At 39.2% G+C, this 21365-nt stretch overlaps 1 protein-coding gene and 1 pseudogene across 10 annotated transcripts in view; one reads left to right on the top strand and one right to left on the bottom strand.

The window, feature by feature from the left end:
- The window catches only part of LOC108584581, a 40487-nt pseudogene extending 29907 nt beyond the window's left edge, over positions 1–10580 (top strand).
- DOCK3 (dedicator of cytokinesis 3) overlaps positions 1–21365 on the bottom strand; it is a 669732-nt gene that overhangs the window by 575455 nt on the left and 72912 nt on the right. For all 10 annotated transcript variants that reach the window (XM_031662807.1, XM_031662809.1, XM_031662806.1 and 7 more), the window contains exon 2: positions 17970–18053. In XM_031662807.1, the coding sequence (XP_031518667.1) occupies positions 17970–18053 (84 nt within the window). The remainder of the gene's footprint in view (positions 1–17969; positions 18054–21365) is intronic.

The raw sequence follows: 21365 nt of genomic DNA on the forward strand, positions 1-21365 counted from the left end.
GTCTCATCTGCTGTCTGGGACAACAGAGAGGACAAGATGACCAACCAGACACAGCTGAACCACCACTGCAGTCAGAGCCTTGCGGGGCACAGAGCAAGGCAGATCCACCCCTTCCAATGCCCCACCCTTGCACCAACACTGCCACAGGAGTGAAACTAGGCCTAGAGAAGAGCAGACTCTCCCACTTTCTGAGTGACTACCCCATAACACACAGGCCTGCACCTGACAGCGCCCCACCTCCATCCTCACATCACCACCAGCACACCCATTTGCACAGTCACCAACAGAAGCCCCAACCTCCCCCAGTCATACTGCCTCCTCCGCTGTGGTGAATGCTTGCACAAAGGCAAGAACCTCAGCATTCACCAGCACGCTGCTGCAGCAGTGTGCATTCCACCATGTTGTCACTGCTGCTGCTGGCAGCACATGCAAACAAACATGGATCCTGCTGTCACCACACTACAAAATGCACTCCAATTGGAGTGTAAGTGACCTGTGGTCCAGGAGCACCTCAGCCCCTACCCCCACCAGCACAGTGGATTCCTAACTTCAAGGAGTCAGAGAGCAAAGTCAGGATCCAACACAAGTCACCCAGAGTTAGAGCATACAGCCCAGAAGTTGTGAGTGGAGCATTAGTCCCCTAAAATCTGCAAACTAAGCCAGTCAGCTGAATTCACCTTATAACACAATCAAAACCCTCAAGGTCATCAAATAGGATAAAAGTTAAAAAAAAAAAAAAAAAAAAACTCTAAAGGTCAGCAACTTCAAAGACTGAAGAAACATCAGCCCACAAAGATAAAAAAGAATCAGTGCAATAATTCTGACAACTCAAAAAGTCAGAGTGCCTTCTTTCATATAAACAACCACACTAGCTGGACATGCTGGCTCACGCCTGTAATCCCAACACTTTGGGAGGCCGAGGCAGGTGAATCACCTAAGGTCGGGAGTTCGAGACCAGCCTGACCAACATGGAGAAATACTGTCTCCACTAAAAATACAAAATTAACTGAGCATGGTGACGCAAGCCTATAATCCCAGCTACTCGGGAGGCTGATGCAGGAGAATAGCTTGAACCTGTGAGGCAGAGGTTGTGGTGAACCAAGATCACACCATTGCACCCCAGCCTAGGCAAGAAGAATAAAACTCCATCTGAAAAAAAAAAAAAAAAAAAAAAAAAAAAAACAACCACACCACCTCTCCAGAAAGGGTTCCCAACGGGGCTGAGATGGCTAAAATGACAGAAATATAATTCAGAACATGGTTAGGGAGGAAGATCATTGAGATAACAGAATATGTTGAAACCCAACCCAAGGAAGCTAAGTATCACAATAAACTGATACAGGAGCTGAAAGTCAAAATAGCCAGTATAGAAAAGAATGTAACTGACCTGACAGAGCTGAAAAACACACTATAAGAATTTGATAACGCAATCACAAGTATCAACAGCAGAACAGACCAAGGTGAGGAAAGAATCTCAGAGCTTGAGGACTGGGTTTCTTAAATACAACAGTCAGAAAATAACAGAGAAAAAGAATGAAAAGGAACAAAATCTCCAAGAAATATGGGCTTATGTAAAGAGACCAAATCCAAAGGCCAAGGCAGGCAGATCACGAGGTCAAGAGATCAGGGCCATCCTTGCCAACGTGGTGAAACCCCATCTCTACTAAAAATACACAAATTAGCTGGGTGTGGTGGCAGCACGCACCTGTAGTCCCAGCTACTCAGGAGGCTGAGGCAGGAGAATCACTTGAACCCGGGAGGCAAAGGTTGCAGTGAGCCGAGATCATGCCACATGGCACTCCAGCCTGGCAACAGGGCAAGACTCCATCTCAAAAAATAAAAAATAAATTTTAAAAAAAGACACTAAATCCATAACTCATTGGTGTCCCTGAAAGAGACGGGGAGTGTGTAAGAAACTTGAAACTTGAAAAACATATTTCAGGATATCAACAATGAGAGCTTCCTCCAACCTAGACAGGCCAACATTTAAATGCAGGAAATGCAGAGAACCCCAGTAACATACTTCACAAGATCATCCCCAAGAAATACAATCATCAGATTCTCCAAAGTCAAAATGAAAGAAAAAAATGTTAAAGGTAGCTAGATCAGGTAATCTACAAAGGCAAGTCCATCAGACTAACAGTGGACCTCTCAGGAAAAACCCAAGCCAGAAGAGACTGGGGGCCAATATTCCATATTCTTAAAAAAAGAGATTCAAACCCAGAATTTCATAGCTGGCCAAACTGAGCTTCATAAGCCAACAAGAAATAAGATCCTTTTCAGACAATCAAACACTAAGGAAATTCGTTACCCTCAGACCCACCTTTTCAGAGCTCCTGAAGGAAGCACTAAATATGGAAAGGAAAGACCATTACCAGCCACAACAAACACAAACTTAAGTACACAGACTAGTAACACTATAAAGCAACCACACTAACATGTCTCCATAATAACTAGCTAACATCATGATAACAGGATCAAATCTACGCATATCAATAATAACCTTGAATGTAAACGGGATAAATGCCCCAATTAAAAGGTGCAGAGTAGCAAGCTAGACAAAGAACCAAGATCCATTAATAATGCTGTCTTCGAGAGATCCGTGTCACATGTAAAAACACCCACAGACTCGAAATAAAGGGATGGAGAAAAATCTACCAAGCAAGAGAAAACAGAAAAAAAGCAGGGGTTGCAATCCTAATTTCAGACAAAACCGACTTTAAACCAATGAAAATCAAAAAAAGACAAAGAAGGGCATTACATAATGGTAAAGGATTCAATTCAACAAGAAGACTTAACTATCCTAAATATATATGCACCTAACACAGGAGCACCCAGATTCATAAAGCAAGTTCTTAGAGACCTACAAAGAAAGAAAGACTCCCACAAAACAATAGTGGGAAACTTCAACATGCCACTAACAGCATTCAACAGATCATCGAGGCAGAAAATTAACAAAGGTATTTAGTACTTGAACTCAGCATTGGATCAAACGGATCTGATAGATATTTACAGAACTCTCCACCCAAAAGCAACAAAATATACATTATTTTCATTACCACATCACACACAGTCTAAAACTGACCACATACTCAGGACACAAAACACTCCTCAGCAAATGCAAAAGTGAAATCATAACAACCACTCTCTCAGACCACAGCACAATCAAATTAAAAATCAACACTAAGAAATTCACTCAAAACCATATAATTACACATAAGTTAAATAAACTGCTCCCAAATGACTTCTGGGTAAATAATGAAATTAAGGCAAAAATCAACAAGTTCTTTGAAACTAATGAGAACAAAAATACAATATACCCAAAATCTCTGGGACACAGCTAAGGCAGTGTTAAAAGGAAAATATATAGCACTAAACGCCCACACCAAAAATAAATATCTGTCTCAATCTAACATTAAAACTAAAAGAACTAGGGAGCCAAGAGTAAACCAAGCCCAAAGCTAGTGGAAGACAAGAAATAACCAAAATCAGAGGTGAACAGAAGGAGAGGGAAACACGAAAAACCATTCAAAAGATCAGTGAAGGCAGGGGTTTGATTTTTGAAAAGAAAATTAATAAAACAAGCCAGGCAAGGTGGCTCATGCCTGTAACACCAGCACTTTGGGAGGCCGAGACAGGTGGATCACATGAGATCAGGAGTTCGAGACCAACCTGACCAACAAGGCGAAATCCTGTCTCTACTAAAAAATACAAAAATTAGCTAGGTATGGTGGCACATGCCTGTAATCCCAGCTAGTTGGGAGGCTGAGGCAGGAGAATCGCTTGAAGCCAGGAGGTAGAGGTTGCAGTGAGCTGAAATCATGCCACTGCACTCCAGCCTAGGCAACAAGAGCGAAACTCTGCCTCAAAAATAAAATAAAATAAATAAAATAGATAGATGGCTAGCTAGACTAATAAAGAAGAAAAGAGTGAATATCCAAATAAACACAATTAGAAACAGCAAAGGGGATATTACCACTCATCCCACAAAAATTCAAATAATCATCAGAGACTATTATGAACACCCCTATACACATAAACCAGAAAATCTGGAAGAAATGTTTACATTCCTGGACATACACACCCTCCCCAAAACTGAACCAGGAAGAAACTGAATATCTGAACAGACCAATAATGAGCTCTGAAACTGAATTTTAATAAACTTCCAACCAACCAAAAGAGGCCAAGGAGCAGACAAATTCACAGCCAAATTCTAACAGATGTACAAAGAAGAGCTATTACCATTCCTACTGAAACAATTCTAAAAAACTAAGGAGGAGGGATTCCTCCTCGACTCATTCTTTGAGGCCAGCATCATCCTGATATCAAAACCTGTCACAGAACAGGCCAATATCCTTGATGAACACCAATGCAAAAATCCTCAAAGAAATATTCGCAAACCAAATCCAGCAACACATCAAAAAGCTTATCCACCATGATCAAACTAAGCTTTATCCCTGGAATGCAAGGCTGCTCTAACATATGCAAATCAATAAACATGATTCATCACACAAACAGAACTAGAAACAAAAACCACACGATCATCTCAACAGATGCAGAAAAGGCTTTTGGTAAAATTCAACACCCCTTTATGATAAAAACTCTCAATAAGCTTGGTAAAATAATAACAGACATCTATGACAAACCCACAGCCAACGACATAATCAATCTATAAAGCTGGAAGTAGTCCCCTGGAAAACCGACACAAGACAGAGGTGCTCTCTCTCACCACTCCTAGTCAACACAGTATTGGAAGTCCTTTCCAGAACAATTAGGCAAGAGAAAGAAAGAAGCAGCATTCAAATAGGAAGAGAGGAAGTCAAACTATCCCTCTTTGCAGATGACATGCCTTATACCTACATAACTCCACGGTGTCAGCCCCAAAGCTTCTTAAACTGAACAACAACTTCAGCAAACTCTGAGAATACAAAATCCACATGCAAAAATCACTAGAGTTCCTATACACCAACAATAGCCAACTCGAGAGCCAAATCAGGAACAGAATCTCATTCACTGCCATAAAAAGAATGAAATACCTAGAAATATAGCTAACCAGAGAAGTGAAAGATGATTACAAAAAGAACTACAAAACATTGCTTAAAAAAAAAAAAAAAAAAAAAAACAGAGATGACACAAAAATGGAAAAACATTTCATGCTAACAAAGAAGAAGAATCTATATCATTAAAATGGTCATACTGCCCAAAGCAATTTACAGATTCAATGCCATTCCTATCAAACTACAATGACATTCTTCACAGAACTAGAAAAATCTATTTTAAAATTCACATGGAACAAAAAAAAAAAAAAATCCCGAATAGCCAAGGCAATCCTAAGCAAAAAGAAACAAAGCTGGAGGCATCATGCTACCCAAATTCAAACTACACCACAGGGCCACAGTAACTAAAACAACATGGTACTAGAACAAAAACAGACACAGAGACCAGTGGAAAACAACAGAGCACCCAGAAACAAGTCCACACACTTACAACCATCCGATCTTCAACAAACCTGACAAAAACAAGCACTGAAGACAACTCCGTATTCAATAAATGGTGCTGGAATAACTGGCTAACCGTATGCAGAAGATTGAAACCGGAACCCTTCCTTACACCATACACAAAAATCAACTCAAGATAGATTAAACACTTGGCCAGGTGCAGTGGCTCACGCCTGTAATCCTAGCACTTTCGAGGCCGAGGCAGGTGGATCACCTGAGGTCAGGAGTTCCAGACCAGTGTGGCCAACATGGTGAAACCCCATTTCAACATGGTGAAACTAAAAATACAAAAATTAGCCAGGCATGGTAGCGCACACCTGTAGTCCCTGCTACTTGGGAGGCTAAGGCAGAAGAATCGCTTGAACCCGGGAGGCAGAGGTTGCAGTGAGCCAAGATCGCACCACTGCACTCCATCCTGAGTGACTGAGCAAGACTCCGTCTCAAAAAAAAAAAAAAAAAAAAAAGATAGATTTCACACTTAAATGTAAACCCCAAAACTGTAATAGATCACCTAGGCGATACCATTCTAGACATAGGAATGGGCAAAGATTTCATGACAAAGGCACCAAAAGCAATCACTACAAAGGCAAAAATTGACAAATGGGATCTTATTAATTTAGGAGCTTCTGCATAATGAAAGAAACAACAACCTACAGAATGGGAGAAAAATTCTGCAATCTCTCCATCTGAAAAAGGTCTAATATCATCTACAAGGAACTTAAACAAATTTACAAGAACAAAAAAAAATCCATTAAAAAGTGGGCAAAGGACATGAACACATGCTTCTCAAAAAAAGACATTCATGTGGCCAAGAAGCATATGCAAAAAAGCTTAGTATAATTGACCATTAGAGAAATGCAAATCAAAATCACAATGAGATGCCATCTCACACCAGTCAGAACGGAAGATCATCACCCAGGCACACAGTCATCAGGTTATCTAAAGTCAAGACAAAGGAAAGAATCTTCAGAGCTGTGAGGCAAAAGTATCAGGTAACCTATAAAGGAAAATTTATCAGATTAAAAGCAGATTTCTCAGCAAAAACCCTACAAACTCAAAGGGACTGAGGTCCTGTCTTTAGTCTCCTTAAACAAGACAATTATCAGTCATGAATGTTTTATCTAGCAAAACTGAGCTTCGTAAATGAAGGAAAGATAGTCTTTTTCAGACAAACAAATGCTGAGAGAATCTGCCACTACCAAGCCAGTACTACAATAACTGCTTAAAAAAAAAAAAAAAGAAGAAGAAGAAGAAGCTCTAAATATTGAAACAAAACCTCAAAATACACCAAAATAGAATCTCCTTAAAGGATAAATCTCACAGGACCTATAAAGACCTATAAAACAATAGCAAATGAGAAAAAACAAACAAACAAAGTATTCAGACAACAACCAGAATGATGAACAGAATAGTACCTCACATCTCAATACTAACATTGAATGTATGGCCTAAATGCTCCACTTTAAAGACACAGAATGGCAGAATAGATAAGAACTCACCAACCATGTATCTGTTGTCTTCAAGAGACTCACCTAACACATAAGGACTCACATAAACTTAAGGTAAAAAGGTGGAAAAAGATACTCCATGCAAATGAACACCAAAAGCAAGCAGGAGGAGCTATTCTTATATCAGACAAAACAAACTTCAAAAGCAAAAGCAGTTAAAAAACACAAAGAGAGATATTATACAATGATAAAAGGATTAGGCCAAGCATGGTGGCTCATGCCTGTAATCTCAACACTTTGGGAGGCCGAAGTGGGCAGATTACTTGTTGCCAGGAGTTCCAGATCAGTTTGGCCAACATGGTGAAACCGCATCTCTACTAAAAATACAAAAATTAGCCGGGCATGCTGGTGCACAACTATAGTTCCAGCTACTCAGCAGGCTGACACACAAGAATCGCTTGAACCCAGAAGGCACAGGTCACACCACCGATGACAGCAAGATCACACCACTGCATTCCAATCTGGATGACAGAGAGAGAGACTATCTAAAAAACAAACAAACAAAAAGATAAAAAAAACTAGTCCAACAGGAAAATATCAGAATCCTAGATACATATGCACTTAACACTGGAGCTTCCAAATTTATAAAACAGTTACTACTAGACCTAAGAAATGTGATGGATGGCAACACAATATTGGTGGGGGACTTCAATAATCCACTGACAGTACTGGACAAGTCGTCAAGACAGAAAGACCACAAATAAACAATGGACTTAAACTATACCCTAGAACAAAGGAACTTAACAGATATTTACAGAACATTCTACCCAACAACTGCAGAATATACATTCTAATCATCAGTATATGGAACATTCTCCAAGACAGATCATATTATAGGCCACAAAACAACTCTCAATACATTTAAGAAAATCAAAATTACATTAAGTACTCTCTCAGATCACAGTGGAATAAAATTGGAAATCAACTCCAAAAGGAACCCTCAAAACCATGAAAATACATGGAAACTAATCTGCTGCTGAATGATCATTGGGTCAACAATGAAATTAAGATGGAAATTAAAAGTTATTTGAACTGCATAACAGTGACACAATCAATCATAACCTCTGGGATGCAGCAAGAGGTGATAAGAGAAAAGTTCTTAACGTTAAACACCTACATCAAAAGTCTGAAAGACAAATAAGAAGACAGTCTAAGGTCAAACCTCAAGGAACTAGAGAAACAAAAACAAACAACTGAAACCCAGCAGAAGAAAAGAAATAACAAAGATCAGAGCAGAACTAAATGAAATTGAAACAAACAACAAAAAAGAAACAATACAAAAGATAAATGAAACAAAAACCTCGTTCTTTGAAAATAAAGGGGGGTGGCCAATAAAGGAAGGGGACGGGGCGGGCACACACCCTCGCAGCCACTCACCTCCCTCCCTGCACGCACATCCACACACCCACACTCCCTCCCCTGCCTCCCTCCCTGCACTCTGCCCACCCTGCCGCCCTCCTTGCCCTCAGACACTCAGAAGGAAGTCCAGAGACATGGGAGCGGTGGCCACGTAGCACAGCGGCCAGCAGCCAATGCCGGGTCTGAGGAGCAGCCCTGAGGACAGACATTGGGCAGTAGTGAGGGGCCAGACTGGGTGGAGGTTGTGACTCTGGCTACAGTCCCCCCACTGCAGGGACAGACTGCCAAGGCTTTGATCTAGGTGGTGGAAGTGGCCGGCCCAGATGAGATGCTCCAAGTCCCTTGTAATTCTGTTCAGAAGAAAAATCATTAGTGGTCTGCTCTTGCCACAATACCAAACCTTTTTGACTTACGCTTTGGTGCTGCAACACTGGAAGAATTCAGTTTCCAGGAATATCTTTTTTTCATTTGAGTGATTCTTTGGGATGGAAAAATATTTTAGTCTTAATAATTACTTTGTTTTAAAGCTATTTTCTTTACAGTCTGAACTGCTTAATAAATGGAACCATTTACTAACAAGGTACACAGCCATTTCTCATCAGGAGCTGGTTGAAAACTGTGCTGTGAGTATAGCAGGAATGGCACAAGAAGATAGCCATCATGGGCAAGTGCCATCCAGCTTTCATCATGGTGCCAACAAGGAACTTGACCTATCCACCAAAGTGTAACACAGGGAATCAGGAAGTCCTTATTCTACATTTGTGGACACTATGATAAGTAAACCACATCTCAATGAAACAAAGAACAGTCATACTTCAGGGAGACAAGAGCAGAGTCTGACAGGCATGCTATTAAGAAAGACCAGGAGAATTCTGATGACACAGAAGAGGAGGAAGAAGAGGAAGAAGTATCTTGCAAAAGGGAGCAGATCATAGTGGAGGTAAACCTTAATAATCAAACATTAAATGTACCTAAAGGGGAAAAGGGTACCTCTTCTCAATCCAAAGAGACTCCTGTTCTTCAACAGCGAGGAGGAAGAGAGTGAGGAAGGGGCCACAGATAACAGCAATGACTGGAGAGAATGAAAAGCAGAAGAAAAAGAAGAAGATAATAGAGAAAGTCAGAATTACAGAAAGGAGAACGAGGAGAGCAGCCTCTGTTGCTGCAGCTACCACTTCCCCTACTCCCAGAACTACAAGAGGTTGCAGGAAGAGCGTAGAGTCACCTAGGCATAAGAAGCGGGCCACAAAGGAGCCTGAAGCACCAGTTCAGAAAGCTAAGTGTGACCTGTGAGAAGTGCCCCAGGGTTTTTTGTTTTGTTTTGTTTCTTGTTCTTTTGAGACAGAGTTTTACTCTTGTTGCCCAGGGTGGAGTGCAATGGTGTGATCTTGGCTCACCACAACCTCCACCTCCCGGGTTCAAACGATTCTCCTGCCTCAGCCTCTCGAGTAGCTGGGTTTACAGGAATGCGTCACCACACCCAGCTAATTTTGTATTTTCAGTAGAGACGGGGTTTCTACGTGTTGATCAGGCTGGTATCAAACTCCTGACCTCAGATGATCCACTCGCCTCGGCCTCCCAAAGTGCTGGGATTACAAGCATGTGCCCCAGGGTATTTAACACTCGGTGGTGTCTGGAGAAGCACATGAACGTTACTCATAGGCACATGCGGATTTGTGATAAATGTGGCAAGAAGTTTGTCATGGAAAGCGAGCTGTACCTTCACCGGCAAACAGACTGTGAAAAAAACATTCAGTGTGTTTCCTGTAATAAATGGTTCAAGAAACTGTATCCTTCATTAACATATCAAGATTATCCATGGTTATGCAGAAAAGAAACTTTCCTGTGAAATGTGTGAGAAAAAAATCTATACCATGGCTCATGTGTGAAAACACATGGTTGCACACATGACAGACATGCCATTTACACGTGAAACCTGTGGAAAATCATTCAAATGCAGTATGCCACTCATGGGGCATTCCCTGCAGCATTTTGGAGAGAAGCCCTTCAGAGGCGAGAACTGTGATGAAAGGTTTCAGTACAATTACCAGCTACACACCCACATGAGCATCCACATTGGGCACAAACAGTTCATGTGCCAGTGGTGTGGCAAAATTTCAACATGAAGCAGTATTTTCACGAACACATGAAAACAAACACTGGAGAGAAACCCTTTATCTGTGAAATCTGTGGCAAAAGATTTCATAAATCATAAAGGCCAGAGTAAGGACAACTTTAAATGATAAAGGCCAGAGAGAGAACAACTTTGTGCGGCAGCTGGCAAAGAACAGTTCAGCACAGCATCACTAACATCCATCTCCTTAAGTGTGTTCTCCAGGAGATACGTTTCCATGTGTGAATGTGCAGAGAGAGTCGGTGGGTGTTTCTTTAGTTCTCAGACTCTCCTCAGCCTCCACTAAGAGTTCTGTCATTGTCATTGAAACAAAGATCTAAGGAAATGAACAAGAAGACGACCTTGAGCTCACAGAGGGACTGTCATCTAAACCAAGGGAACCACCAAACTAAAGCCTAATTTGGTTGCATTTTCTGGTGACTTTTCTAAGTTTCAAATACTCAAGACTTCTGGAATTTTATAATTTCCTATCAGTTGATTAAAGAAAAAAGAAAAGATGAATAACACTGAAAGACCATTAGGAAGATTAACCAAGAAGAGAGAAAATCCAAATAAGCTCTATTAGAAACAAAACGAGAGATATTACAAGCAATACCGAAGAAATACAAAAGATCATTCAAGGCTACTATGAACACCTTTATGGGCACAAACTAGAAAACCTAGAGGAGATGGACAAATTTCTGGAAATATACAACCCTCTTAGATTAAACCAGGAAGATATAGAAACTCTGAACAAATAACAAGCAGTGAGACAGAAATGATTAAAAAGAAAAAAAAAAAAAAATGCCAACAAAAAAAGGCCAGGACCAGAAGGATTCACAGCTGAATTCTATCAGATATTCAAAGAAAAACTGGTAAAAATCCTACTGAAACTATTCCAAAAGACAGAGAAAGAGGCACTCCCTAAATCATTCTATAAAGCCAGCATCACCTTAATACCAAAACCAGGATACGACATAACAAAAAAAGAAAACTACACACCAATATTCTTGATGAACATAGATGTAAAAATCCTCAACAAAATACTAGCTAACTGAATCCAACAGCATATCAAAAAGATAATGCACCACGATCAAGTGGGCTTCATACCAGGAACACAGGGATGGTTATCATAGGCAAGTCAATAAATGTGATATACTACATAAACAGAATTTAAAACAAAAACCACATGATCATCTCAACAGATGCATAAAAAGCATTTGACAAAATTCAGCACCCTTTGTGATTAAAACCCTCAGCAAAATTAGCATAGAAGGGACATACCTTAATAAAAGCCATCTAAGACAAACCCACAGCCAACATTATATTGAATGAGGAAAAGACAAAAGCATTCCACCTGAGAACTGGAACAAGACATGGATGCCCACTTTTACCACTTCTCTTCAACATAGTACTGGAAGTCCTAGCCACAGCAATCAGACAAGAGAAAGAAATAAAGGACATCCAAACTGGTAAAGAGGCAGTCAAATGATCACTTCTCACCAATGACATGATCATATACCTAAAAAACCCTAAAGACCCATCCAAAGCTCCTAGAACTGAAAAATAAACTCAGAAAAGTTTCAGAATACAATCTTTTTTTTTTTTTTTGAGATGGAGTTTTGCTCTTGTCACCCTGGCTGGAGTGCAATGGCACAATCTCAGCTCACTGCAACCTCTGCCTCCCAGGTTCAAGCAATTCTCCTGGCTCAGTCTCCCAAATAGCTGGGATTACAGGTGTGCACCACTACACCCGGCTAATTTTTGTATTTTTAGTAGAGACAGGGCTTCACCATGTTAGCCAGGCTGGTCTCAAACTCCTGACCTCAGGTGACCTGCCCACCTTGGCTTCCCACAAGTGCAGGGATTATAGGCGTGAGCCACCGTGCCTGGCCACAGGATACAAAATTGATGTACACAAATTTGTAGCACTGCTATACACCAACAGCCACCAGGCTAAGAATCAATCAAGAACTCAACCCCTTTTACACTAGCTGCAAATAAAATAAAATACTGAGGAATATACCTAATCAAGGAAGTGAAAGACCTCTACAAGGAAAACTATAAAACACTGCTGAAAGAAAACACAGATGACACAAACAAATGGAAACACATCCCATGCACATGAATGGGTAGAATCAATATTGTGAAAATGAACATACTGCCAAAAGCAGTCTACAAATTCAATGTGATTCCCATCAAAATACCACCATCATTCTCCATAGAACTGAAAAAAACAAACCTACAATTCATATGGAACCAAAAAACAGCCCACACAGCCAAAGCAAGACTAAACAAAAAGAACAAATCTGGAAGCATCACATTATCCTACTTCAAACTATACTATAAGGCTATAGTCACCAAAACAGCATGGTACTAATATAAAAATAGGCACATAGACAAATGGAACAGAACAGAGAATCCAGAAACAAAGCCAAATACTTATAGCCAAATGATGTTTGACAAAGCAAACAAAAACATAAAGTGGGGAAAGGACACACCCTATTCAACAAATGGTGCTAGGATAACTGGCAAGTCACATGTAAAAGAATGAAACTGAATCCTCATCTCTCACCTTACACAAAAATCAACTCAAAGACGGGTGCAGTGGCTCATGCCTGTAATCCCAGCACTTTGGGAGGCTGAGGCAGGGGAATCACTTGAGGTCAGGAGTTCAAGAGCAACCTGGCCAACATGGTGAAACCCCATCTCTACTAAAAATAAAAAAATCAGTCAGGCGTGGTGGCAGGCACCTGTAATCTCAGTTACTCGGGAGGCTGAGACAAGAGAATTGCTTAAACTTGTGAGGCAGAGGTTGCAGTGAGCCCAGATCATGCCACTGCACTCCAGTCTGGGCAACAGAGTGAGACTCCATCTCAAAAAAAAAAAAAAAAAAAAATCAACTCAAGATGGATCAAAGACTTAAATCTAAGACCTGAAACCATAAAAATTCTACAAGGTAACATTGGAAAACCCCTTCTAGACACTGGCTTAGGCAAAGACTTCATAACCAAAAACACAAAAGCAAATGAAACAAAAACAAAGATAAATTGATGGGACTTAAACTAAAAAGCTTCTGCACAGCAGAAGAAATAATCAGCAGAGAGTAAACAGATAATCCACAAAGCGGGAGAAAATCTTCACAAACTATGCATCCAACAAAGGACTAATATCCAGAATCTACAAGGAAGTGAAACAAATCAAGAAGAGAAAAACAAATAATCACATCAAAAAATGGGTTACGGACAGGAATACACAATTCTCAAGAATTGTCCATTGAGAATCTTCTCAAGAAGATATATAAATGGCCAACAAACACATGAAAAAATGCTAAACATCATTAATCATCTGAGAAATGCAATTAAAACCACAATGAGATACCACCTTACTCTTGCAAGAATGGTCATAATTTAAAAATTAAAAAATAATAGATACTGGCACGGATGTGGTGAAAAGAGAATACTTTTATACCGCTGATGAGAACATAAACTGGTACAACCACTATGAAAAACATGTGGAGATTCCTTAAAGAACAAAAAGTAGATCTACCATTCGATCCAGCAATCCCACTACTGGGTATCTACCCAGAGGAAAACAAGTCATTATACAAAAAAGACATATGCACACACACGTTTATAACAGCACAATTCCCAATTGCAAAAATATGTAACTAGCCCAAATGCCCATCAGTCAATGAGTGGATAAAGAAAACATGTGGTGGTACAGACACACACACACATGCCATGGACTATTCAGCCATTTAAAAAAAAAAAAAAATCATGGCATTCACAGTAACCTGGATGGAACTGGAGACCATTATTCTAAGTGAAGTAACTCAGGAATGAAATACCAAACATCGTATGTTCTCACTTGTAAGTGGGAGCTAAGCTATGAGGATGCAAGTGCATAAGCACGATACAATGGACTTTGGGGACTTGGTTGGGGGAGGAGTGGGAGGTGGGTGAGAGACAAAAGGCTGCACATTGGGTACAGTGTACACTGCTCGGGTGATGGGTGCACCAAAATCTCAGAAATCACCACTAAAGAACTTACTCATGTAACCAAACACCACCTGTTCCCAAAAACCCCATTGAAATTTTAAAATTTAACTTAAAAATAATTTTTTTAAAAAAGCTACATGCAAAAAACAAAAACCTCAAAAAATAACAGGTACTGGTGAGACTGCTGAGACAGAGGAATGCTTAAACACTGTTGGCAGGAGTGTAAATTAGTTCAACCATTGTGAAAAACAGTGTGGCAATTCCTCAAAGACCTAAAAACAGAACTGCCATTCGACCCAGCAATCCCAATATTGCATATATACCCAGAGGAATATAAATCATTCTATCATAAAGACATATGCATGTGTATGTTCACTGCAGCACTATTCACAATAGCAAAGACATGGAATCAATCTAAATGTCCATCAATGGCAGACTACAGAAAATGTGGAACACATACACTATGGAATACTATACAGCCAGAGAAAAGCACAAGATCCTGTCCTCTGCAGGAACAAGGATGGAGCTGGAGGCTATTATCCTTAGCAAACTAACATGGGAACAGAAAACCAAATACCACATATTCTCACTTACAACTGGGAACTAAAAGATGAGAACACATGGACACATAGAGGGCAACAACAGACACTGGTGACTACCAGAGAATGGAGGGTAGGAAGAGGGAGAGGATCAGGAAAAATAACTAATGGATACTAGGCTTAATACCTGGGTGACGAGATAATCTGTACAACAAACCCCTGTGACATGAGTTTACAAATATAACAACATGTACAAGTACCCCTGAACCTAAATCAAAACTTAAAATAAATAAATATTCCAATTAAAAAAAAAATACTACAAATAGAACTACTATATGGCTGAGTGCGCTAGCTCATGCCTCTAATTTCAGCATTTTGGAAGGCTGGGGTGGGCAGAGCCCAGGAGCTCAAGACCAGCCTGCCTGGGCAACATGGCAAAACCCTGTATCTACCAGAAAATGCAGAAATTAGCCAGGCCTGGTGACATGGTGCACCTGTAGTCCCAGTTACTTAGGAGGCTGAGGTGGGAAGATCACCTGAACCCAAGGAGGTCGAGGCTACAGTGAGCTGTGATGGCACCACTGCACTGCAGCGTGCTGACAGAATGAGACCCTGTCACCAATAAAGATACTCAAGATATGGAATCAACCTAAGTGTCAAATAACAGATGGATGAAGAAAATATGTTGTATATACACAATGGAATACTATTCTACCATAAAAAAAATACTGAAATCCTGCCATTCGTAGTAATGTGAATGGAACTAGAGGACATTATGTTAAGTGAAATAAGCCAAAAAGAGAAAGTTAAACACCTCATATTCTTACTCATACGTGGAAGCTAACAAAAAAAAAAAACCTGAACCAAGGACACTGGGAGGGGAAGGGTAAGGGAGGATTTGAAGAGATCTGTCAAAGGATACAAAATTACAACTAGATAAAAAGAATGAGTTCTAATGTTCTATCCCATATGACTATAATTAATAATAATATATCGTTTCAAAAAGCTAGAAGCAAAATATTGAACTTTCTCAACCAAAAGAAATGATGTTTAGGATAATGGATAGTCTAGTTACCCTGATCTGATCACTATATATGTATCAAAACATCACTATGTACCCATGAATACAATTATCATTTGTCAATTAAAAAATACAAATTTTAAACAGAGCCTGACACCGCCCCTCACTCTTGCTTTCTCTCTTGCCATGTGATCTCTGCACGTACAGGCTTCTCTTTGACTTTTGGCATGAATGGAAGCTTCCTGAGGCCCTCACCAGAAGCAGAAGTTGGTGTCACAGCCTACAGAACCATGAGGCAAATAAACCCCTTTTCTTTATAAATTATACAGCCTCAAGTACTCCTTTATAACAACAAATAAACAGAATAAGACAGTAGGTATTGTCTCACTTTCAGATCTCAGTGAAAACTCTTTCAATATTTTACGACTGAATATGATGTTTGCTACAGGTATTTTAGTAGCTACCCTTTATTAGATAAAGAAAATTACCTTCTATTCGCAGTTTCCTTAGAGTTGTTATCATAAAAGGGTGCTGATTTATACTTCTGTTCTTTAAAAAATTTTAAACGGGTGTAGCTCACTTTCCAGAAAAAGTGCATTCCTAAATATATATGATTCCTGGGTCATGGCAGGTTACATGTCCCCCCATACCCCTCTTAACAGTAACCCAACTAGATTAGAGCTCCACTCCCATATACATTGGTTCTATACCCACACTGCAACAGTTGTACTTCATTATATCATCTGAGACGGCTTGTAGCCATGCTGAACTGCTAGTCCAGGCTGCCCAAGTTATTTCCCATGGCATCAATTTTGCTTTTGTTAATACTCTGATTTTGTGTAATTTCTCTCTAAATTTATTTTTCCCACATATCTTATTGATTTAAGTACAGATTCTGGAGAACATGATCCATCTCAAGAATGTGTAAATGTTACAGTAGAAATACCCATATATGCCACAGAAGAGGATAGCAGTCAAGCCAAACTACATTTAAACGTATTTAGGCTGGGTACAGTGGCTCACGCCTGTAATCCCAGCACTTTGGGAGGCTGACGCAGGTGGATCACCTGAGGTCAGGAGTTCAAGACCACCCTGGCCAACATGGTGATATCCCATCTCTACTAAAACTACAAAAATTAGCTGGATGTGGTGGCGGGTGCCTATAATCCCAGCTACTAGGGAGGCTGAGGCAGGGGAATTACTTGAACCCAGGAGGCAGAGGTTGCAGTGAGCCAAGATTGCACCACTGCGCTCCAGCCTGGGCAACAAGAGCAAGACTCCCTCTCAAAAAAAATTATAAATAAAAATCAAAAAATATTTAAGGGCTTGTTTTAATTAGGACTAAAGATGCCCAGTCAATCAGATGGAAACACACAAATGAATGGACTATAAGGTAGTTCTATTTAAAGGCAGCTAAGCATGGGTAGATTACCTATTTGTAAAAGATAAATAAGAGGGCACAAAATACAGTTAGATACAATGAGTAAGATCTAGTATTTGATAGCACGATAGGGTGACTACAGTCAGCAATAATTTGTTGCACATTTTTGAATAATTGAGGGAGTACAACTGGAACTTTTGCAACACCAAAAAAAGTAAATGCTTGAGGTGATAGATACTACATTTACCATGCGATTATTACACATTGTAAGTCTGTACCAAAGTATCTCATGTACCCTATAAATATATGTAAAAAACATGTTCTGACAGCCAGAAATTAATTATCTAATTGTTGCTAATACATTAGAATCAAAAAAGCTCACACCTTTATGCTGAACATAGATCAGAAAGAATTTTATATAACACTATTTCATCATGTGACTAATTATGGCTCCAGAATTACTGCTTATAATCTTATTAGCACAAAATAAATGTATATAATACTGCCAAAAATGATCACAATTTATGTGCTTTGTAGGTCCATACTCACCTTCACATTTTTCAAGAATCTGGACTGTTTCTCCTATTTCTAAGACCAACCCTTGAGGGACAGATCCTCGAAAGCTGCATATCACTAGAAAAGCAAGGATAAACACATCAATTAGCATTTTTAAACACTGAGACAGGGTCAGAGTCACTGAATTAAGCACTAAATTTTCTTAAATGTATACCTTCCCTTCTTTACTAATTCCTCTTTCTAAAGTGTAAACCCCTTTCCATTTAATCTACATTTTGAAAAATAATATTAGCAGTTTGGGACAATAAGACACATTGTGGGAAAACTGCTATCCATGAGTGGTGGGTTCATGTGTGCTTGTAGAAAAACATTTCTATTAACAGAGTCTCTGTCCCTTGGATACTCTGTGTTCGAGTGTCCTTTTTCAGCAAGTTTGTATCAATTACTTAAGAAAAAAATATTAGGAGCTTCTTATCTACCACAAGCAAACAAATAGATATGTTTTAAAAGAATCATCAAATAAATTTGATCATGCTATGAAAAGCAAAAATCTCATAATAAAGATGAACAGAAATTAATGAAGAAAGCAAATGCACAACAGAAAAAATCTATAGATAACAATCAAAATCCCATAACTTTTTTAAGGAAATTGACAAACTGATTCCAAAATTCATATAAGAATACAAAGAATAAAGAAAAGCCCCATCTTACCTCAAAGTAATAAAAGCCATATATGACAAACCCACAATAAAATCACACTGAATGGGGAAAAGTTTAAAGCATTCTCCCTTAGAACTGAAACAAGATAAGTATGCCCACTTTCACTTGTCTCTGACATAATACTAGAAGACCTAATCAGAGCAATCAGGCAAGAGAAAGAAATAAAGGGCATCCAGATTGGAAAAGACGACGACAAACTGTGACTATCCATCAATGATATAATCATACACCTAGAAAACCCATCATACAAAAGATTCCTAGATCTAATAAACTAATTCAGTAAAGTAAGGTCTCAGGTACAAAATCAATGAAACAAATCAGTAGCACTGCCATACACCAAAAACCAATCTGAGAATCAAATCAAGAACTCAATCTCTTTTACAACAGCTGCAAAAAATAAAAATAAAATACGTAGGAATATACTTAACCAAGGAAATTAAAGATCTCTACAAGAAAAACTACAAGGCACTGCTAAAATAAAATAAAAAAAAAAGTCACAGATGACACAAACAAATGGAAACACATGCCATGCTCACAGATAACAAGAATCAATATTGTAAAAATGACTGTACTGCCAAAAGCAATCTACAGATTCAATGCAATTCCCATCAAAATATCATCATCATTTTCCCCAAGAACTAGAAAAAACAATCCTAAAATTCACATGGAACCAAAAGAAGGCCTGAACAGCCAAAGCAATATTAAGTATCACATTATGGGACTTTGAATTATACTACAGGGCTATAGTTACCAAAACAGCATGATACTGGAATAAAAATAAGCAATGGAAAAAAAAAAAATAGAGAACCCAGAAATAAAGCCAAATGGTATTCAACGAAGCATACAAAAACATAAGCTGGGAAAAAAAAAACCACTGATATGGTTTGGCTCTGTGTCCCCACCCAAATCTTATCTTGAATTGTACTTCCATAATTCCCACGTGTTGTGGGAGGGACCTGGTGGGAGATAACTGAATCATCGGGGCAGTTTTCCCCATACTGCTCTCATGGTAGTTAAAAAGTCTCACAAGATCTGATGGTTTGATAAGGGGAAACCCATTTTGCTTGGCTTGCATTCTCTCTTCTCTTTGTCTGCTGCCATGTGAGAAGTGCCTTTCACCTTCCACCATGATTGTGAGGCCTCCCCAGCTACATGGAACTGTAAATCCAATAAACCTCTTTCTTTTGTAAATTGCCCAGTCTTGGGTATGTCATTATCAGGAGCATAAAAACGGATTAATACAGACACCTTATTCAATAAATGGTGATGGGAAAACTAACAAGCCACACGTAGAAGAATGAAACTGGGTCCCCATCTATCTCTACACAAAAAAAAACCTCAAGATGGATAAAATACTTAAATCCAAGACTTGAAACCTTAAAAATTTCGCAAGATAACATCAAAAAAAACTCTCCTGAACATAGGCTTAAGCAAAGAATTCCTGAGTAAGACCCAAAGGCAAATGCAACAAAAATAAAAACAAATAAATGGAACCTACTCAAACTAAAAAGCTTCTGCACAGCAAAAGAAATAATCAACAGAGTAAACAGACAACCCACAAAGAAAATATCTGCAAACTATGCATCTGACAAAAAAACTAGTATCCAGAATCTACAAGGAACTCAAATCAGTAAGAAAAAAAAAAATCACATAAAAAAGTGGACAAAGGACATAAATAGGCAGTTCTCAAAACAAGATAGACAAACAGCCAACAAACACATGAAAAACAAAAATGCTCAACATCATTAATCATCTGGGAAATGCAAATTAAAACCACAATAAGACACCACCTTCCGCAAGAATGGTCATAATTTAAAAATCAAAAAACAATAGATGTTGGCATGGATGTAGTGAAAAGGGAGCACTTTTACACTGCTGGTGGGAGTGTAAATTAGTACAACCACTACAGAAAACAGTATGGAGGTTCCTTAAAGAATTAAAAATAGATCTACCATTCAATCCAGCAATCCCACTACTGGGTATCCATTCAAAGGAAAAGAAGTCATTATATGAAAAAGACACATCCACATGCATGTTTATAGCAGCACAATTCGCAACTGCAAAGACATGGAACCAACCTAAATACGCACTGACCAACAAGTGGATAAGAAAATGTGGTATATACACACCATGGAATACCACTTAGCTATTAAAAGGAATAAAATAATATCTTTTGCAGCAACTTGGATGGAGCTGGAAGGCATTATTCTAAGTGAAGAAACTCAAGAATGGGAAAGCAAATACCGCATTATTCTCATTTACAAGTGGGAGCTACGCTATGAGGACACAAAGACATACAAAGTGATATAACAGACTCTGTGGACTTGGTGGAGGGAGGTTGGAAGGGGCTGAGAAATAAAAGACTACATATTGGATACAGTGTACACTGCTCAGGTGACAGGTGCACTAAAATCTCATATTTCATCACTAAAGAACTCATCCATGTAACCAAAGCCTACCTGTACTCTCAAAACTATTGAAAAAACTAAGAAGAAACTCCCTGTCAATCTTAAAGAACTTCCACTACTGTAAATCAAGTCTTATAATCTAAAAATTGGTTCTTTGAAAACACTAACATTACACCGCATGTTCTCATTCATAGGTGGGAAGTGAACAATGAGATCACTTGGACTCAGGAAGGGGAACATCACACACCAGGGCCTATCATGGGGAGGGGGGAGGGGGGAGGGATTGCACTGGGAGTTATAC

This window comes from Papio anubis, chromosome 2 (genome assembly GCF_008728515.1).
Source record: "Papio anubis isolate 15944 chromosome 2, Panubis1.0, whole genome shotgun sequence".
In the NCBI taxonomy this organism is placed as follows: Eukaryota; Metazoa; Chordata; class Mammalia; order Primates; family Cercopithecidae; genus Papio; species Papio anubis.